This window comes from Phoca vitulina, unplaced genomic scaffold, assembly GCF_004348235.1.
Source record: "Phoca vitulina isolate PV1807 unplaced genomic scaffold, GSC_HSeal_1.0 scaffold4, whole genome shotgun sequence".
NCBI lineage: Eukaryota > Metazoa > Chordata > Mammalia > Carnivora > Phocidae > Phoca > Phoca vitulina.
Window position 1 is genome coordinate 52,355,108 of NW_022589707.1, and position 20,703 is coordinate 52,375,810.

The 20,703-nt window shown below is 34.0% G+C and overlaps 1 protein-coding gene across 12 annotated transcripts in view; it reads left to right on the forward strand.

Annotated features, from left to right (window-relative positions):
* Nucleotides 1-20,703, forward strand: part of DGKB (diacylglycerol kinase beta) — a 794,581-nt gene that overhangs the window by 329,378 nt on the left and 444,500 nt on the right. For all 12 annotated transcript variants that reach the window (XM_032402009.1, XM_032402007.1, XM_032402005.1 and 9 more), the window contains one exon: nt 1,079-1,153. In XM_032402009.1, the coding sequence (XP_032257900.1) occupies nt 1,079-1,153 (75 nt within the window). The remainder of the gene's footprint in view (nt 1-1,078; nt 1,154-20,703) is intronic.

A 20,703-nucleotide genomic window follows, 5' to 3' on the forward strand; every position in this document is an offset into this window, starting at 1 on the left:
CAGCCCTATGTAAGAGGACTAGATAGGCCAAGATTGTATAGAGCTGATGAGAGAGCTGGAAAGCCTGAGCAAAGGCAGTGAGATAGAATTGCCAAGTTCAATAGACATTACTGTTAGAAGGTGCAGGACTGTTCTCCAGTCGGGTTCAGATGCTGGGGAAAAAGAAGTACTGAGAATGACTCTTAGGTTATTTCTTGAGACACTGGTTCATATAATTAATTGAGAACTGGAATGTGAGGTTATTGCAGATTTGGGAGTGGGGTGATATAAGCAGATACTACATAGTGAATTTGGACAGTTTCTATCAGTAAAGATAGTCTGAATGTGTTTGTAAAATATATGGTAATATTTTTACATTTATGTAAAAACTAACTTTTAAAAACTAAATATATTCCTTCATTTTTAGTATAACATCTAATAATACCAATATGGAATGTGTATCTACTTAGAAATAATTATGTTGCATTTGTTGGACAATGATTGATTTCTTTTAGAAAAAAATGAATTATTTCATATGTGCCCACTGAAACAGTTTAGCAATTGTGTGAGCTGACTGATCAGATGATTGTTTATGTGAAATAATTAAGCAGATTAGGTCACATTTTTTTGTTATATACATACATACAACATGCACAGTCCCATTTTATATGTGGGATAGTTTTCATCTTGATTAGATTGGCCCAATAACCTGAAACTTCACAAGGATCAATTAGGGGAAGGTATGTAAATAGTTTTATTCTGAAACTCTTAAAAAATGTATTTGAAATCTACTTAGCTAAATAATATTCAAAAGCAGGATAAACAATACTCTAAATGCATATCCATATTTAGAATGCAAATATCACTATGTCTAATTTATAAGCTTTATTGCCTTTAATTGGCTAGTAAGTGTCTTTTTCAAAGAACCATAAGTTCTTATTGAGCTGTTATACTTCTAGTATTATTAATGTAAAATTTATCAAATATATTTAGTTACATCCATGTATATAATTATAACATTAAGAGGTGCTATTTATTTAAAAATTGGAGAGTATCACTAAATTTCTTTTTTTTTCTTTCCATATTTTCATCTTTATAGAATTTATAGAAAATTCCAATATCTACTAAATCCTCGTCAGGTTTACAGTCTTTCTGGAAATGGACCAATGCCAGGGTAAGTCCAAGGATAATATCATTACCATTGACTCATTTAATATTAAATAATAAAATAAGCAGCCTGATGTACCTAGAAGTAATGTTATTTGAATACAGCAGCCAGATTAGTATACATAAAAACATTGAATATCAACTATGTAAGAGTTACCAGTACAGATGCTATTTTGCAAAATAGCCTGTTTCAAGCAGATTGTTTTTTTCCCTTCTAAGTATTGTGAAGTACTGCCCTCCTACCATTACTACTACTACTACTACTAATAATAATCACACAAACACACTCGCTGGGTACCTAAACATCCAAACCATCTGTTTGAAGAACCACTGCCTTTTCTTTTCCTTTTTAAATATAGAAAGAGGATCTACTATAGAGGAAAAAGCTAGTTAACAAAGAATAGAAATCATAATATGATTTTTTCATTTACTACTTACAAAATCTAGTGACTATGACTTTCTTACAAGACACTTTATTAATAGGTAACACGTGGCAAAATAAATTTATTTTTTCCAACAGTAACCATGTGCTTTTAACACCACAAGTATATGCTGAAATCAATCATCATTAATTTGGCCTAGTTAACTAATATCATCTTCCACTGACCTGTTCTATCAACTTAAGTAAAATTAGACCAGATGAAGAAGAAGGAAGCTCTATAATGCTTACATGAGCTTCTTTATAAACAAAAAAATCAACAACTGCAAAAAACATCAGTGTGATTAAAATAAGTTTTCTGGGTTATTCTCAGAAACTAGAAACCAAATATTGAAATTGGACTCTTTTAAATGCTCAGAATAAAGTGTATACTGTTGTGTCTAGTGTTAAATAAATGTAAGTAAAATACAATTAATTTGCACAGGCTCCCACAATATATTCATCTCTTTCTTCCACTCCCTTTTACCTGCTGTCCAGCACCAGCTGAACTGCGATCTGTAGAACCTCCTTGCTGGAGAAGGCAGGATCCTCATAAACATTTAGTTCAGAACAGTGTCTTTGTCAAGCTGCAGACTCCATTAAAGGATCATGATCAGATTATTGGCTATCTGAGCCACATGCAGGAAGTCCTAATCTAGATAGAGCTATGCAAAAGTAAAGTCTTAATGTTAACACAGGAGCTTAGACAGGATGGCTCTTTTTCTTGTTCTTCAATATTCTCTGAATTTCAGAGCAGTGGTAGCTCTTATTCTGCAGGCTTAAGCAATGGTGTATTCAAAAGTTTAGCCATTCCAAGACCTCTGCAGTTCTATGCAGACCAATACATCAAGGATTTGCCTGTATTCCATAATTAAATGTAATGCCTACTGACTGCTAATTATAAGCCTATGTGCCTTCTTTGACTCATTTCTGTAAAATGAGAAAAATAGTACCTGTCTCATAGGATAGTTGTGAAGTTAAATGGGATGATGCCTGTGAAGCATATAAAAATATGCTTACTACATAGGTCCTCAATTAATGTTCATTATTCTCAATACTCTTTATAGTAATATTAGTTAATAATTAATAATTACATGTTTGTAACTATGTAAATATGCTGCAATAATATTGATATTAGCCTTGTTTTCATCATTTCATTTTTTCCCGCTCCACTTTAAATATGTACTACATGATTCCTTTCACTCTTTCAGTTTTAGGCATTTTATTATCCTGTACTCGATTTTAATATATTGAAAAAATAAAAGTAATATATGTACTTGTGAAAATCCACACTACAATGAGTATCATTTAGAAAGTAAGTTAAAGACCCCCCTTCAAGCACTAATGCTCATCAGGTAATAGCACTGCAAATTATGTGTATCCTCCCAGAACTTCTTATATGAACATAAAACCTAGTGTATGTATGTGATATATTTACATATAATGTATTCATGCATATAATTCATTCATACACATACATACACACGCATATGTATGTTGTATAAATAAGTAGATTTTTTTTATGTTATGTTAATCACCATATTAACATCATTACATCATTAGTTTTTGATGTAGTGTTCCATGATTCATTGTTTGTGTATAACACCCAGTGCTCCATGCAGTACGTGCCCTCTTTAATACCCATCACCAGGCTAATTCATCCTGCCACCCCCCTCCCCTCTAGAACCCTCAGTTTGTTTCTCAGAGTCCATAGTCTCTCATGGTTTGTCTCCCCCTCCGATTCCCCCCTTCATTTTTCCCTTCCTGCTATCTTCTTTTTTTAACATATAACGTATTATTTGTTTCAGGGGTACAGGTCTGTGATTCAACAGTCTTACACAATTCACAGAGCTCACCATAGCACATACCCTCCCCAATGTCTATCACCCAGCCACCCATAAGTAGATTTTGTAATATAACTTGGAGTATAGGTCTTTCATTGCTCTGCAACTTGCTTTTTTTTTTTTTAACTCAAAAGCATATGATGGATATTGTTTGAGTTCAGCAGATATTGATTGGTTTCATTATTTTTAAGAGCTGCACAATATTCCATGGTTTTGTTAGCTATTCCATTATTGATAAACATTGAGATTGTCTGTACTTTTAAATTATTACCAAATATGCAAAGTTAACATTTATCAATGTATTTGTTTTTTGAAGCATGTTCAAATGTTTTCATAGAATAGGTTGATATAGGTAGAATTGCTTGATTGAGAATATTTTCCATTTTAATTGTGTAAGGTTCTGCCCAAGTTTTAATCAAAAAATATGTATTGAATTATAACCCCAGAAGCAGTATATAAGCTTATTTCCCACAATGTTCTTTAAATTGGCTATCTTCAGTAATTTCTATTTTTGTCCAATGTGATAGGTGAAAATATATTTGTGTCATTTTCATTTGCATGTGTTTGATCAATTATAAGGTTTAATATGGCATTAATTAGATATGCTTTTCTATAAACAACAGAAATGTACCCTGGCTTATTATCCAAAATAAAGTTCACTTATGAAGTTACTCCTAGAATTAATAGAAAAATAAAGAACTCTGTTTCAGTACAGATAGGGATCAGGACAGTTTGAGGAAATGGAGTAGCAGGACTAAAAGGACAAAGTCCCATGGTAGTTATTGCTGAGAGGAATTGATTCCGGTTGCTTTCAGTATTCTTATTTCTCTGCTCAACATTCAGATCCCAGGGAGAAGTGTATTTATTGGTTTATCTCATTCCCATGCCACAGCCTTGGCTTGTTTAGGATGGGGGATCTTGACTGACAGTCCTGTCAAGGCTTTATGTACATGCTTTGTTCCCACAAAGATACACAAGGATGCTCTAACCTGAGGATGAAAGATGAATTCTTGGAGAGGATAAACAGTAGGTAGTCAGCACAGTCCAGCCATAGGTCTGTCCGATATCCCTTCTTTTCTGAACACAACAATTGAAAAACAAAATTATACTAGTCAGTATATTGCTACTACCAACTGCACAACTGAAAGCACACATTCTCCTAAAATGTAGACACCCAAAGTTTCATACAGTTACCATATCCAACTCCAAGTCCTGGTTTGCTGGAAACTTCTGTGGAGAAGACTATTTTCTCCTCACTCTCCATACATTTAGGCTTAACATACAGAAATGTAATGAGAAAGTTAAAAATTTAACTACAAATATGAGTTTAATCAAATGATGCTTTTAATGATATAAAGAATGAAATCTGTGTAAAGTCTGTGGTGCTGGTTTTGCAACTGGTTGAAAGTTGTAGCTGAAACTTAAAACATTTCTTCTGCGTATACATTTTTACCCAGCGCAGTGACCTGTTTTTACCTGATAGTTCTGAGACTTTGGTAGTATTTTTTGCATAGGGCTGAATTAGTCTCTCATTTACCATTACTGGAAGGCATGGTGGTACACGGCAGTATTAGAGTTATCTATCAAATATTTCCAGGTCTCCTCCCAGGCATTTGATTTTATTTTACTTCCTTTAACCGTAGCAATACAGTGTCCATATGGCTTTCTCATAATAAACTTTGGGCAGAAAGTAGATTTTCCATGCTTTCTTATCTTCTACCATAGTAACCAGCAATATTCCAGATATAGGCTCTTTTGTTACCTTGGATCACAGAGTGAAGAGAGATAGAAAGACATCCCCCCCCCCCCCCACCCAGCAACACACACTGCTTTACCCATGATCTCCGTGGAATGAGGAATAAATAAACCTCTCTAAGGCTGTGCCCCTATGATTTTGGGTTATTTGTTATTATATATAACCTAGCCTTTCATGACAAACCAATGCTAGGAGAGATCCTATTAGTACTCTCTATTTCCATTGTATAGCAGCAAACCTATTTCTCCTTGGGAATCAGAATCAACTATATCAGTTAACATCATATCTTTTTTTTTTTTTTCTTTTTTTGCTTGTTTGCCTAGTGCTATGAAAAGCCTCAAAAATGTCTAGGTGTCAGTTTTAGCTCCTAATTCAATGAAAACTTTATTGTCTCATATGGCAACATTCTTCACTTTGAAGTTAAAGCATCTAAACCATGACAGTTAAAAACCAAAGGGATGGGAAGCAAAATTTTGAAAGTGGATGTACTAATCTGTTCTTCAGAGAAACAGATCCAATAGGTTATATAGAGAGGAATTTATTATAAGGAATTGGCTTATATGCTATTGGAGACTGACAAGTACAAAGTCTACAGAGTTGATGTTTCAGTTTGAATCTAAAGGCTGGCAAGCTATTTTAGAACCAGAAAGAGCCAGTGTCCTAATTTGAAGGCATCAAGCAAAAGAGTTCTCTCTTTCTGGAGTAGGGTCCGTCTTTTATTCTATTTTGACCTTCAACTGATTGGATGGGGCCCACCCACGTTATGGAGGGCAGTCTCCTTTACCCAGTCTACCAATTTAAGTGTTAATCTCATCTAAAAATACCCTCACAGAAACACCCAGAAAGATGTTTGATCAATTATCTGGTCACCCCATGACCCAACCAAGTTGACACGTAAAACTAACATCACAATGGGTGTTAAGTCTAATTGTAAGTTTCATCACTCAAACTTTACCTTTTGGCCCCAGGACCATGTTTTTTCACATGAGTAAGCAGCATCATATAGTTTAGAGCATATGCAACAGCAGTTTGTAGTACACCTTTTAAGTGTTCACACTGATTCGGTGACTGAATCTTTAGATGGCTATTTCAGCATTCTACAGATCAACTGTTTCTGCCTGATGAAATACAAGAGAACAATTTTCAGTCTTGGGGGCCAGCTCACTGTCTTTCTTCCTTCTCAGTGAAAGGAATTTTTTGAAAGGATACAGCAGTATGTGAGACACTATGATAGTATATAAATCATTCAGTAAATCAGTTGCTATGACCATTGACAAAGACATAATGGGAAGGAAAAGTAAATCCAATTGCTGGAATAAATGTCTAGTGCAGTGAGGCAAGGGCTACAGTTCCATTATGAAAGGGGTCAGGTGAATTTAGGCTACTCCTGAATCGTTGGCTGAGTCCCTTAAAGTAAATCAACATATTGGAGTTCACTCTTTGGTTTCTTTGATGACAGCTGAGCACTCCAGAGTCAGTATCTACCCTTCTTGTTGAAGATAAATCAGTGTTGTTTATCTCTTCCATAGCCTCCCCTCCTACTAATACGAACATGAGCCTTTTTTTGCACACTCACTAGGAGTAACTAAGAAAAAATGCTGAGTGGGATTCCTTTGGGTTATTTGCAGTCCCAGCTATGGGTTCATTCTGAGAAGTTCACTTATATAAGCTTTCCTTTCATCACTAATGCTCCATTCTTGTCCTTTCCAAGTCCTTCATAGCGTAAGACATGTTATTAGCCAGTGCTGTTGTATTGGTGTGTTTCATAAACTCTGGACATCATTCTGCCCAGAAAAGGTAGACAAGTTTTATTGTGTAAAATACTGCCCCCTGGTGAACTGGCCTTTCCTGTCCTCCTCGTATTACTCCCAGTATAATTGTACCGCCACAGCAGTCTACTTCCTGCTACCTCTGGTGTATCATGGAGAGGTATTGGTAAACCAGTTTTTTATCCTTAAAGAGTGAGAATAAAAAAATTCCTATGAGGACATAGGTATGGGTTGAAGGAGTGGTGCAGAGTATAGGCAGATTCTGAATATGTGAGGGGTGGTCCCAAGCATTTGAAGGTCTTGAAATCTCCCCAGTTGATTCTATGCAGTCAGCATGGAGAACCACTGAATAAGTAGATCAATTGCTATATAGGACATATGATCTGGTGCAATTGGGGTAACTTCCCAATTACATTTATAATAATCATTGTAAATTCTTAGACAATCGTCAGCCTTTGGCACTACATTTTTACAGGTTGTCACATATGGATGAATATGGATGAATCAGTAACCCATAATTATCTCTTAGAATTCAGATTCAGATTTCAGAGAAAAATTGTCTCATTGGCCTAGTTTGGCCATATGCCTACCTTATTGTTTGGGTCACTACGGTTGGTTTACTTGTTTGATAGATCTACTGAAACCATTCTCAGGACGGTTTCCCCATAATCAAATAAGGCCAAAAGAACAGATGCTCCAAACAAATATTTTTTTCTTATGTATACTAACCTTTTCTATTTCTTGCGTACAGCATAAGCTCTTTTATTTGCCCATTTTTCTTTTGATTTATTTGTCGTTTTTAATGTTCATTTTGAGATCTCATTGCATAAATATTAACACCATCATTTTATATACCTTGCAAATGTTTTCTTCAAGTTTGCTCTGTGTGCTTTCAATTTTATGTATTTTCTTCTTTTTTTATCCATGTAAATATTCAAAACTTTCATCTACTAATTCTATGAAGAATGATTTCTCTATTTTATTTTAGAAAACCTTTCCTCAAGCCAAGATTATGAAATGTTCCCGTATATCTTCTTTTATTACTTTTTCATTGTTTTAAATTTCTGACCTTTAATCTTTTTTTTTTTTAAAGATTTTATTTATTTATTTGACAGAGAGATAGAGCCAGAGAGTACAAGTGGGAGGAATGGCAGAGGGAGAGGGAGAAGCAGACTCCCTGCAGAGCTCTTTCCCTTGCTCTGTTAATCTGTTTGTTGATTCTAATGATAGACTGTTTCATATACTTTAACTCCCTAATTATTCTCTCAAAATTTAGTGACATTTTCTCTTCCTTGTTTGTTCATGTCTCAAGTTTGTTTTTTATTTTTAATGAGTTCGAATGCAATTGCATTGAATTTCTAGTTTCAATTGGATCACTATGAGAATGCTCTGTTTCTGATATCAGTGCCCACACTGTGTCCCCATTGGCAGATCTGAGCTTCCGTGGAGAGCTGTTCTTTGTTATCCTGGAGGTAGCTGCTCTTTTTTTTTTTTTTTTTTTTAAAGATTTTTATTTATCTATTTAACAGAGAGAGAGAGCACAAGTAGGCAGAGCGGCAGACAGAGGGAGAGGGAGAAGCAGGCTCTCTGCCGAGCAGGGAGCCCAATGCGGGTCTCGATCCCAGGACCCCCGGATCATGACCTGAGCCGAAGGCAGCTGCTTAACCGACTGAGCCACCCAGGCGCCCCGGAGGTAGCTGCTCTTAATGGGGACGGTGGCCAGGCTGTGCTGTAAGCCTCCACTTAGTCCCATGACTGCTTGCTTGTCTTAACTCTTCCCACACCATATCTAGCTATGCTATCCCTAATCAAGCTTTGTTGACTGAGCTACTTTTACAGTCGTTCCCTTTTAGTGTTTTGCTTTGGAAACTGTTCCATTCTGTAAGGTCTCTCTACTAATCTAATATTCACTGTGATTTAGTTTCATCTTTGTTTCTGGTGTATTACTTTCCCACTGCTAGAAGATATATATATATATATATAATATATTTTATCTGCCACCATGAGCCTGCAGTTGTTTTTTTATTTATTTTTTAAAGTTTATTTATTTATTTGAGAGAGAGAGAATGAGAGAGAGAGAGCATGAGAGGGGGGAGGGTCAGAGGGAGAAGCAGACTCCCTGCTCAGCAGGGAGCCCAACGTGGGACTCAGTCCTGGGACTCCAGGATCATGACCTGAGCCGAAGGCAGACACTTAACCAACTGAGCCACCCAGGCTCCCCTTATTCGTTATTTTAATTTCCTTTTTCCCATTTTTTCTTTTTACCACATCAAATTTTTAAATTATTTGCATCTCTTCTCTTATCCCATCTTTATTTATTTTTTTCTTTTCTGACAGCTTGATTATAGAGTAGAAACTTTTCTTGGTGTATTGAAACTATGCTAATCCTTAGTGTGAATTATTTAGTAAATACCAAACTCTTTGGACATTTCTCCTTTTGTCTTTAACTGTTTTCAAGACAGAAATGGCTATTTGTTTATTTTCATTATATCTCCTTATATAAATTCTCTCTGATCCTACTCTATTTAGTGATCTCTAAAACTAGTATCTATGTCATAAAATTGGTTTCTTCCTGATAGTGTATATTGTGTTCTAATTGAATAAATTATTTGGAAGTATAGACCAGTTGGAAAAGATGAAATATAAAATATGTATTGCTTTCTGGTCAGAGAATGATGAGGTGTTTTTTTCCTTTACAACATTAAAGTAAATATGCACATCTCTGGCTGTTACAACTGCATGTACTAATGTGGCCTATGAAAAATCAATATCAAGTTTTTATGTACTTGTGACATAGCTTTTTCTTTTCTGACTCAAAGCTTTGTGAAAGTACAGATGGTTTATTTTATTCACATATCATCCCTAAAATATTTCAGAAAAAATATCAAGTATTTATTGAACTGAAACAAAATGTAAGATAAATCTTTTCAAATCATGCAAATTGCTTTCCAGATTGTTAGCATAGTTAGGTATAATGAATTTTTTATGAAAGGTGCTTTATAGAAATCTTGGGTTTCATATAACTGAACTAAATGCAAAACATATATAATATTAAAAATAAAATTTAACAGTCTACAAATTCACATATTCTAAGTATCATACATATTTGCATAGTGAAATCTTTTAATATATTCTATTAAAATAAATGTGTAACTTAGGAAAGCTATAACAGATTCCACAGATTTTATTATTTTCTTACTTTAAGATATAATTTTATATAACAAAGTTTCTACCATATTTTATGTAAATAATATCCATCTTGAATCAGAACTTCTGACCTACTACATATGTCTCTTGTTATGGAAACTTTTTATGTCAGAGAGCTAAACAAAATCCTCAGAAGGCTGAGAAAAAGTTAATCAAAATTCAATCCAGCTCTACTGGAAATTTCCAGAAAAAAAATGTTGCTAGTTGTAAAAGGTGTTGGTAATGTAAAAATAAAGCACTCACATCACCCTTTCAATCCTTATGATTAATCATATTTTATGATGATTTGTGAGCCACTTCTGTTTTTTTTTTAATTAATTTATTTATTTGAGAGGTGGTAGTGGCAGAGGGAGATGGAGAGAGAAACTCTCAAGCAGACTCTCCACCAAGTGTGGAGCCTGATGTAGGGCTTGTTCTTCCGACCCTGAGAGATCATGACCTGAGCCGAAATCAAGAGTCAGATGCTTAACCAACTGAACCACCCAGGTGCCCCTAAATGGGTGAGCATAATTCTGTCTTTATCACTAGAGCAATTGAGTTTGAAAATTGATTTATGTTTTCATATTAAAATGGATAGCAGGAAACCCAAAATTGAACAGAATAAAACAAATGGTGTTTGAAGAACTGATACCCTTTACATTCTATTTATGATATCCATAACCAACTGAAATATATTATTTTAAAGCATAAGTGCTTTAAATGAACAGATTTTTAGATTGTTCTTCAGTTTTTAAAAAAATGCTTGAGATAGAAAAGATTCTTGTGCATTGAATTTGGAGTACTAAGTTAATTTTTCATATACTTACCAATTTTTTGATGACCACTAGATATTAAAGGCTATACGTTTCAGTCAGTTTGTTTTGAAACTGAAATCGATAATAAACCTGGAAATGTTTTCTTGATGGTATAATAAAATGGATTGTACTGAAAAAAAAATCTATAGGTTAGTAAAAGTAACAAAAACATTAACATGCTGCTATAATTAACAAAGTTATATAATTGCCTGCCTTGTAGAACTTCTCATTTTGGGTATTACAACTCTATAGTCACCTTCCACATATATCAGCAAATGCATTATAACTTTAAAGATGTTGAAAAATCTGAAATTTTATTATTCATCTCAAAAAGAAAGCAATAGTAGTTGGCTGAATAACAGACTAGACATCTATGTTATTATTTAGAAATTATTATTTATCTAAATTCCCTGAACACTCTAAAAAGAACAGTTTCACCTGAATTGGCTGCTTGAAATAATTCATTTGTCTATGTGATTTAACCTGTTTCTTATTTTATTCAACAAAAGACAAGTTTCTAATAAATAACAAACTATTTTATTTGAATATTCACAGTTTGCTAAGCCTGCCCAGCATGTTTCCCTGACACAACTTTTCCATCAGCCCCAGGCCGTTAAAGGACACCTCCTTACTAGTGAGTGAAAATAAGGAAACTCATAGTAGATGATTATCTCAGAATCTTTTAGGAATGATGATCATGTAGCTTACTCCTATAATTTAATTAAAAAGAATAAAAGTGGACAGTGTAGTCCACACTCAAATAGACTAATGAAGCAACAGCTAAGTAAAAAGTAAAATGATAGCTTAATAATAACAATAATAGTAGTAACATAAATTGACCCAGCATATATTTTTTAAATGGCTAACAGATGTCAGGAACAAGTCTTATAACTGCCAGTCCACTTTGAGCAAAACAAATAACACTTTCTGCTCACATGGCTTTATGTTTCACTGGAGGAAGACAGATTAAACTAACAAAATATACATTATGTCAGTGGAGAAGGTAAATAGAATATGCACTGGTAGTGAGTGTTCTGTTTGTTCTTCTATATAGGCTGAGCAGAGAAGAACTCACTGAGTATAGACATGAAGGAGATGAGGGAGCAAGCCATTTGGCCGTCTCATAGAAGAGCGTTTGAGGCAGAGGGAGGAACAGAAATAAAAGCATCATGACAGGACAATATTTGACATGGTTGGAGACATTAGCAAGATGGCCAGGGTGGCTGAAGCAGAATGTATAGGAGTAGCATATGAGAATGGTACTGGGAGACCAAATCACTTAGGTTCTTAGGGTTACCGTGAGTATAATAGTTTTTTTTATTATAAACGTATAATGTATTATTTGTTTTAGTAGTACAGGTCTGTGATTCATCAGTCTTATACAATTCACAGTGCTCATCATAGCACATACCCTCCCCAATGTCCATCACCTAGCCACCCTAGCCCTCCCACCCCCTCCACTCCAGCAACCCTCAGTTTGTTTCCTGAGATTAAGAGTCTCTTATTGTTTGTCTCCCTCTCTGGTTTCATCTTATTTCATTTTTCCCTCCCTTCCCCTATGATCCTCTGTCTTGTTTCTCAAATTCCTCATATCAGTGAGATCATATGATACTTGTCTTTCTCTGACTGACTTATTTCACTTAGCATAATACCCTCTAGTTCCATCCACATCGTTGCAGATGGCAAGATTTCATTTTTTGATGGCTCCATAATATTCCATGTATACATATACCACATCTTCTTTATCCATTCATCTGTTGATGGACATCTAGGCTCTTTCCATAGTTTGGCTATTGTAGACATTGCTGCTATAAACATTGGGATGCCTGTGCCCCTTTGGATCACTATATTTGTGTCTTTGGGGTAAATACCCAGTAGTGCAATTGCTGGGTCATAGGGTAGCTCTATTTTCAACTTTTTGAGGCACCTCCATACTGTTTTCCAGAGTGGCTGCACCAGCTTGCATTCCCACCAACAGTGTAGGAGGGTTCCTCTTTCTCTGCATTCTTGCCAACATCTATCGTTTCCTGACCTGTTAATTTTAGCCATTCTGGCTGGTAAGGTGGTATCTCATTGAGGTTTTATAATAATTAGGTTTATCCAGGTTTCTTCTGGTCTATTCCTGGCTTTCCAGCATCTATTCCAGTTTAATATTTAGTCAGGAAATTTGTATTTTTAATTTAAAGTATTATTATTACTGGGTGCATTATAATAAGCTCTGATGATAATGGGTTTGGAATCTCTCCAGTTTGTATATCCAGTCTCTGCTTCTGTTTTCCTCTAGGAGGATGTAAGACACATCTGTCCAATGAATGGTGTTCTTGCTTTTACATATAATCATTAAATCTGAAACATAACCAGAAAAATAACTGTCTTTTCCCAACCATTCCCACATGCAAAAACAAGCCACAGTTTCTTCTGAAGTACAGCATATAGTGAATTCAAAGAAAAAAATAAACATGCACTAAAAACCCTGTTGGCCAACTGGTATACCAGCCCATTATGCTGTGGCCATGGACTCTCATCTGCCTGTGAGATGCATAGGAGAACAAATATACCAATCAGCAATGTCCATGGAGACTGGGGGGAATCATAGGCTAGATGAATATTAAATAAATGTGAGGAAGAGAAGATGACCAGTCCTGCCAACTATTTTTAATGAATGGTTTGAATACTCTTATTCAGTGTTTTTGTTTTTTTTTAACTAAACATGTAGTTTAAATCTATAAATATTTATGTTTTGTACACTTTTATTTTGCAATAAAACTTTTCAGCAAAAATCAGCTAAAAATGAAAATGCATATTAAATGAAAAATTCAGTTCTGAGTTTCTATTTTCTCTGAAATAATTGATGATGAATATATGATTTTATGAAGTACTTATCAACATGTACCATTGCCAATGGGAGCTTTAGTGGTATCATTTAGCATATTGAAACTATAAGCACACATATGCTGTAGAAGCATCAGTATCTGTTTCAAAATTAATAGCTAATTATCTGCTCAAAATAACCATTTAAACTGCAGAAAATCGCTTTGCCTATCACTCTTTGAAGCATGACTTTTCATTTAGATCAAATGACTGTCCTAAGTTAATGTTCATGTTCAATTCCAAGTTTTCTTATGTGTGTTATAAGTGAAGTGATTAACTGTTAATATTTTGGCTTCATTGGTGGAAGAACTTTAAAAAGATCAATACCATTTTTATATCAGAGTAATCAGAATGTTTTAAACAGAAAATCCATTAAAAAGTAAAGCACTAATGATTTTATTACTTGTTCCTATGGTGATAATTTGAATACAGATTTTGTTGGAGTACATAATCATGGCAAAAATATGGTTTTGATTAAAGTAAGAAACAATAGATTAAAACATATGCTCTGAATTGGTTGTGGTATACACATAAATCATAATTGCATCCAAAGAAATTTTAATATATTATTAATTAAAATATAAGCCTTAATTGTCAAATTCTATGTGTGTGCATATATGAGCATGAACAAACACACAAACACACACAAATTACTCAGTTATTCCGCTACAGATTCTATAGTCACTAAGGAACCTTCTGGAAAAAACAAGTAAGGCTCAAATCTCAGATCATTTAAGTAATGGAGTCCTTAAAGTCTCTCTGGATAATACTACTCCAGTAAGCCTTTTTCAGGTTATGAACTTCTCTTTCATTTAAAACTCTACCACTGAAGAAGTGTGCAAGTTTGAAATAATTTAACATAGAGGTAATCAGCCTATAGAAATCTACAACTTGATTTCATCTTGTCATCTCTTCATAAAAGTATTACTCAAAATTATTGTCTTATTAAAAGCCAATCAAATATGAAAAATGTTTAAGTCTATCAGGCAGTTCATGAATGAAATTATTATACTTGATCTTAGCCAAAAGGCCGAGAAATGAACATAAATGCAATTATTATGCTATTATTCTTGATCTTGTGATGTAGTGTCTTTGTGCTATCTTGAATTTGCAATCTGTTGTGATTTCTTTTCTTATTCTAAATAAATATACATATATACATATTTATATATAATTTATAAAACCTGATTTTTACATATTTTTCTTAAAGAGGGCATCAAATTTTATAAATGTCACATCTCATAAAATCAGTATTCACCTTTGCTCCTAATTTATCAATGAGATATCATGGAAAGGAAATTACTTCAACTTATGTTTATTATTCCTACCATTATGAACACATCGATATTCAGATCTATCTTGACTCCCTCTCCTATTCTCTTATCAGATGTGGCATCTCTTCTAAATAAAGTGTATTCAACTTCCTCTCTGGATCCCTTCTCCCCTTGCTTTTTTGACTCTTCATTCATTATCCCACCCTTTTGCTATCATATCTTGAGCTGTTCTCTTCTACTGCCTTTTAATCTTAATTATGTAAGCTCTCTTTTTTTTTATAAGATTTTATTTATTAATTTGAGAGAGAGAGCTGGAGTGGAGGGAGGGGCAGAGGAAGAGAATATCAAGCAGACTCCATGCTGAGCATGGAGCCTTACTTGGGGCTCTGTCTCACGACCCCGAGATCAGGATCTGAGCCAAAACCAAGAGTCAGATGCTTGACCAACTGTGCCACCCAGGTGCCCCTATGTAAGCCCTCTTAATATAAACCCACTCTGTACTAAAGTTAGTTGATTTAGTTTATAAAAACATATGCAATGATTAAAATGTTATTACAAATTACAATAGGAATGGATAGAGATTTAAGACCAAAGGGAATGCAGATGAATAATTCCTAGGTCATTGTAATGTTGCAAAAAATGAGCAATATATAAAACTAATGAAGCTGTTATTTTTAATTTGTAAAATTTTTGTGCAAATGTAAATCTACTTACCCTCTCATTCCTTTGTTTTTTTTTTTTCCACCACTAAATTCTTAATAAAATAAGCTGTTTTTCCACTTTTTCATTTCCTCTTCAGTGTAGTTGGGATTTTGACTCTACTCTCCATTGACACTGCTATTGTCAGTAATAAACTTCTGGGTGTTAAATGAAGTCTTCTTTATTTTTATACTTATTAAAAGTTTCTTCTCCCTTGGATATTATTTTTAAGATTTATTTACTTACTTTTAGAGAGAGAGAGAGAAAGCAGGAGGAAGAGCAGAGGGAAAGAATCTCAAGTAGACATGCTGCTAAGTGAGGAGCCCAACTCTGGGCTTGATCTCATGACTGAGAGATCATGACCTGAGCCGAATCAAGAGTTGGATGCTCAACCGACTGAGCCCCCCAGCCACCTCTCTTCTTCCTTGGATATAGGAAATAATCGTCTCCTATCTCTAGAGTTGTTTCTTCTTATATAACTGGATACATCCTTCTTGGTACATCCCTTCAAAGTCACATTTTCCTAGAATTTCATACTCAGAATTCTATTTCATACACATATGCTTCCTTGATTTTATAATAATAAAATAATAGTAATTTGTAGGGCAGAGGTCAAGGATTATGCAAAATATAACAACCTTATGAATTGGGCATTTCCTCCATTTGAAGATGAGGAAGCTCATGATCAGACAGTTTAAATAATTTGCTCAAGGTTTTAATCCCATAAAAGAGCAAATCTTTGCTGTATTCCATCACGACCATTTTAACTTCTGTTCTGTTCCTTCTTCTTACTTCCTTTCCTGATTTTGATAATCAAATACATTTGTATTTCTTCTGAATATTGCCTTCCATCTCAAAGTTCTCTCTGCAGCCCCATATAGATTTACGCAACTATTAGACAATATTTCATATGAATGTCCCATAGGTGTCTCAAATTTTACATGTCTAATATGAACCTAATTTTTTTTGCCCTTTCCCAAATTTGTTCACTGACTTGTATCCCCTAATATGATGAAGAGAAAGACCACTCACCTTCCCCTTTCTTCTGACAATGCATTATTTCACACTGTCCAGAATTTCTCATCCAATTACTTTCCTGGTTTCCTGTATTCACCCTTTTTCTTATACATTAAACCTTCCTTCAGTTCTTCCTCTTCCTTGCCTGCCAGTTCATCAGAGAATTAACTTACCACAGCTTCAGAATTCAACTCAGGTGTCTGTCTCCAGTTTTATTAAACCAACCTTGATATACTTCTCTATTTAATCTGCATCAACTGCTCCCAAAGAACATTCTATTGTGACCTGAACTGTGTGTTATTTTGTCTGCTTTCTCAATTAAGCCATTGAGATACTTGAAGGCAAGGACTCTATCTTGCTTTTCAATCTCTGGAATCTAACCCAGTTTCTGGTCCAGAGTTGTAGTTAATAAATGCATATTAAATAAATGAGTTGATGCAGGTGCTGTATCACTTATAAAGTTACTTTTCTCAGTATATAAATAGTCTATTAAATGTAACTCTCTTTCTTAGGCATTTATAGCCTTTCTCTTGTACTTGATTCTTGTCAAAATATTTTTTTTTTCCTCTAGAGAAGTTCATATGTATTTCCTAATTCATAATACCTTCTTACTTCACATTATCAAATTAACTTGGTGGAATGATCTGATGAATATAAAAGAAAAACTCATACCAATTACTAACAATGAAAGTGTTAGGATGACAAAATGGATTTGAGTAGATGTGCCAAAGAGACCTAAGCAACCTAATCACTTCTGCTGTTACATTTTAGGAGTTAATTTTAGATAGTGTTCTTTGGACCACAGATGATGTCTTTGTGCTTTCCAATTGGAAGTATTAAGAGTGAATTCTTCCAAGTTAACTTCTTTTAAAAATCAGGAAATATGTGTGAATTAAAACGCTTTATCATATATTTCTTTTCATTCTTCACTTCAAACTTTTCAGTCCTTTTTCCTTATGTTGTAGTCATAAAACTTACAAACTTAGAAGAAATATTTAAATTGCATTTTCATGTACATACATATTTGTTAGTATGCAAACTACATACATATATGTTAGGACTTTGAGGAATGAAGATACGTGTATATAGTCACAAATTTGATTGCATATTTGTAGCACTAAATATAGTTATGTAAATACTAAGTCAGATTACCTCCCTTCTGGGGTGCCTGGGTAGCTCAGTCAGTTATGCGTCTGCGTTTGGCTCAGGGCTCAAGTCATGATCTCTGGGGTCCTGGGATGGAGCCCAAACTTTGGCTCCCTGCTCAGTGGCGAGTCTGCTTTTCCCTCTCCCTGTGCCCCTCCCCCTGCTCATATTCACTCTCTCTCTCTCAAATAAATAAATAAAATCTTTTAAAAAAATTACCTCCCTTCCATTCTAATACAGAAAATTCTTAACATGTATAGATGAGAGGAAATTTCTACAAAAAGGTTGTTTTATGTTCTTCAGTTACTTGGCCCTTAAATACTAATTTATGTTTATATATATTTAAAACATCCTAAAAGGGTTGTTATTTTCTACATACAAGAATAAATTTATAATTTAAAGTAAGATCTTTATAAAATCATTTTATTATACAAATAAAATCATGAGTAGTTTCAATAAAAGCTTAAGACCATTTTAGCTAAGTACTACTTTGTCTTTATTCATTAAAAAATGATCTGAGAGAGTTTGATATTTTGTAACACATTAATTTTCCAAGAATTATGTGCACTAGTCAAAAAGGAACAAATATTTGGACCACATTGTGGAGCCTATTGTTTCCTGATTTCTCCTTTCTAATTCATTTTATGCCAGGGAGAATATTAAAGTTATTTAATAAAATAACAGTGGTTTCCCAGGAACAAATGTTCCCCCTCATTTTCTGTCTCTCATGATCTCTTTGGCATTTCTCACTGCCTTTCTCCCTTACTCTTTCTCTCTCCTTCTCTTATAAAATACACATATGCATAAAATATGTTTTTGATATTTCCAAAGATTATATAATGGAATTAATGTTTCAATTGTTAATGGTGCACTGGGATATATATTTTGTCAAATTATTTCTGGAAGTTATTTCTGGCTGTGATGGTAATAGCATTAAGTTATACTTGGTTCATATCAATGAGTCCAAATTACATTTTTTGACTATCCCACTTATCTACATGAAATGTCCCCTTGCCCAAAACAGTGTAAATTTATCTTTCATACAATATCCTCAAAAGACTAGCCAAATTTGTTAAAACATGTGCACTTTCTAGTTTACCTAACCTTTATAATTTATTAGTAAAATTGAGTACCTAAGATATGAGACAAGAGGACATGGTTACAATTAGTTTTACTTTAAGCTGAAATGTTGGGGGAGGCACATTATAGTTGATGATTAATCACTTTGAAGCTGACATTATCAAGATCCACAGGAAAAGATCAAATATAACCCTCCCCCAATTTGGTAATATATAGTATAGAAGAAACTTTTGGGGGACATAATTGCTTCATGCATAGATTTTCCAACCTGACTACAGCAGCAGTAATAGTATCCAGTGATGCCAATGTATGTATAGATGTACTCTGGGTATCAGGAAATGAGGTGGAATGTATTAGGAATTGGTTTTCTAGACTATAAATATGGTTTTGAAAACAATAACAACATCACAAATCAGAAAATTCAACCTAATTTTAGTGAGGCAATTGTGAAGCCATTTAATCTTAAAACTGTAAGAATAATATGTAACTGTGTACATGCAGGTATGAATATGAATTGAGCTGAATAAGAGATAAGAATGTTTGTTCCTGGCTCAAAATGCTTAAATCAGAATGCAGACCTTTCTTAAGGCAAGCTCTTGACAAAGAAGAGGAAAAGGAAAGTTGAGGGTATAAAATAAAGTTATTTTCGATTCTTCAACCTTGTGTTTCTTTAATACAAAGAGATATGAATAGGTACAATTAAATTAGCATTCATTCCATGCTATTATGATAACACTATTTATGAATCTCATACTGGTTTCTTCTAAATATCACAGAATATAGTTTTATAATATGTACATTGTTTAATTGCTATACATTAATTTATTTTTATATGTTCAATCTGATTTCTAACTGATATAGCCCAATCATATATAAATGACAGGATCATTTATTTTCTTTAAATGATAAAATAGGAGATTGGAATAAAAAGAAATTCCTACATATCGTCATCTATGAAATTTAATTATAAGACACTTTCCAAGATTATGGAATCAGTACTGCAGGTTTTCTTTCCTCTTTAAAAAAAAAAAAAAATGTCCCAGTGTGCTTTTTAAGTACTATTGTCAGGTACAAATTAAAACTTCCTAAATTTTCTATATTAGTTTTATCTTAACACTTTTTAGAAGTGGAAAGTAGACTTCTAAATCTTAGTATTTTGATTTGCTTTTAGTGCTTCAAAACCTCGCCATCCACCTTTTTATAGGGTGTGCAGTAGTGGTGGCTGTTGAGCAATGTGGTAGGAAAGCATCTGACACGGAGCTACTAAACCTGTACATTAACATAAGATCTCCTTCACATTTAGCTATTGTAGATAAATAGTCAATGCTCTAGGAGAGCATTAATGACCAACACTGAAAACTCAAACATTATTAATCCACTTCATAAGTCATTTTAAGTTTTAATTTCATAAATTTCCATAAAAATAGTCTAAATAAATTCCGGGGCCATGCATGATTACTTCATTACAAAATGTTTATATGTATTAATTCTGCAAGTGAACCTCTGAAATTGGTAGGTGAAAGTATAGTACACAGTACTAAAATTTCTACTAACAGGCATCTTTCCAGACACTTCTTATTCCCACATCCTTCTTGTTGTTAGGATATCCTTTGAAGTGGGAGCCGCACATCTGCTGGTCTTTACAGCTTAATGAGTGAAAAGTCAGTACCCATGCAGAGCCC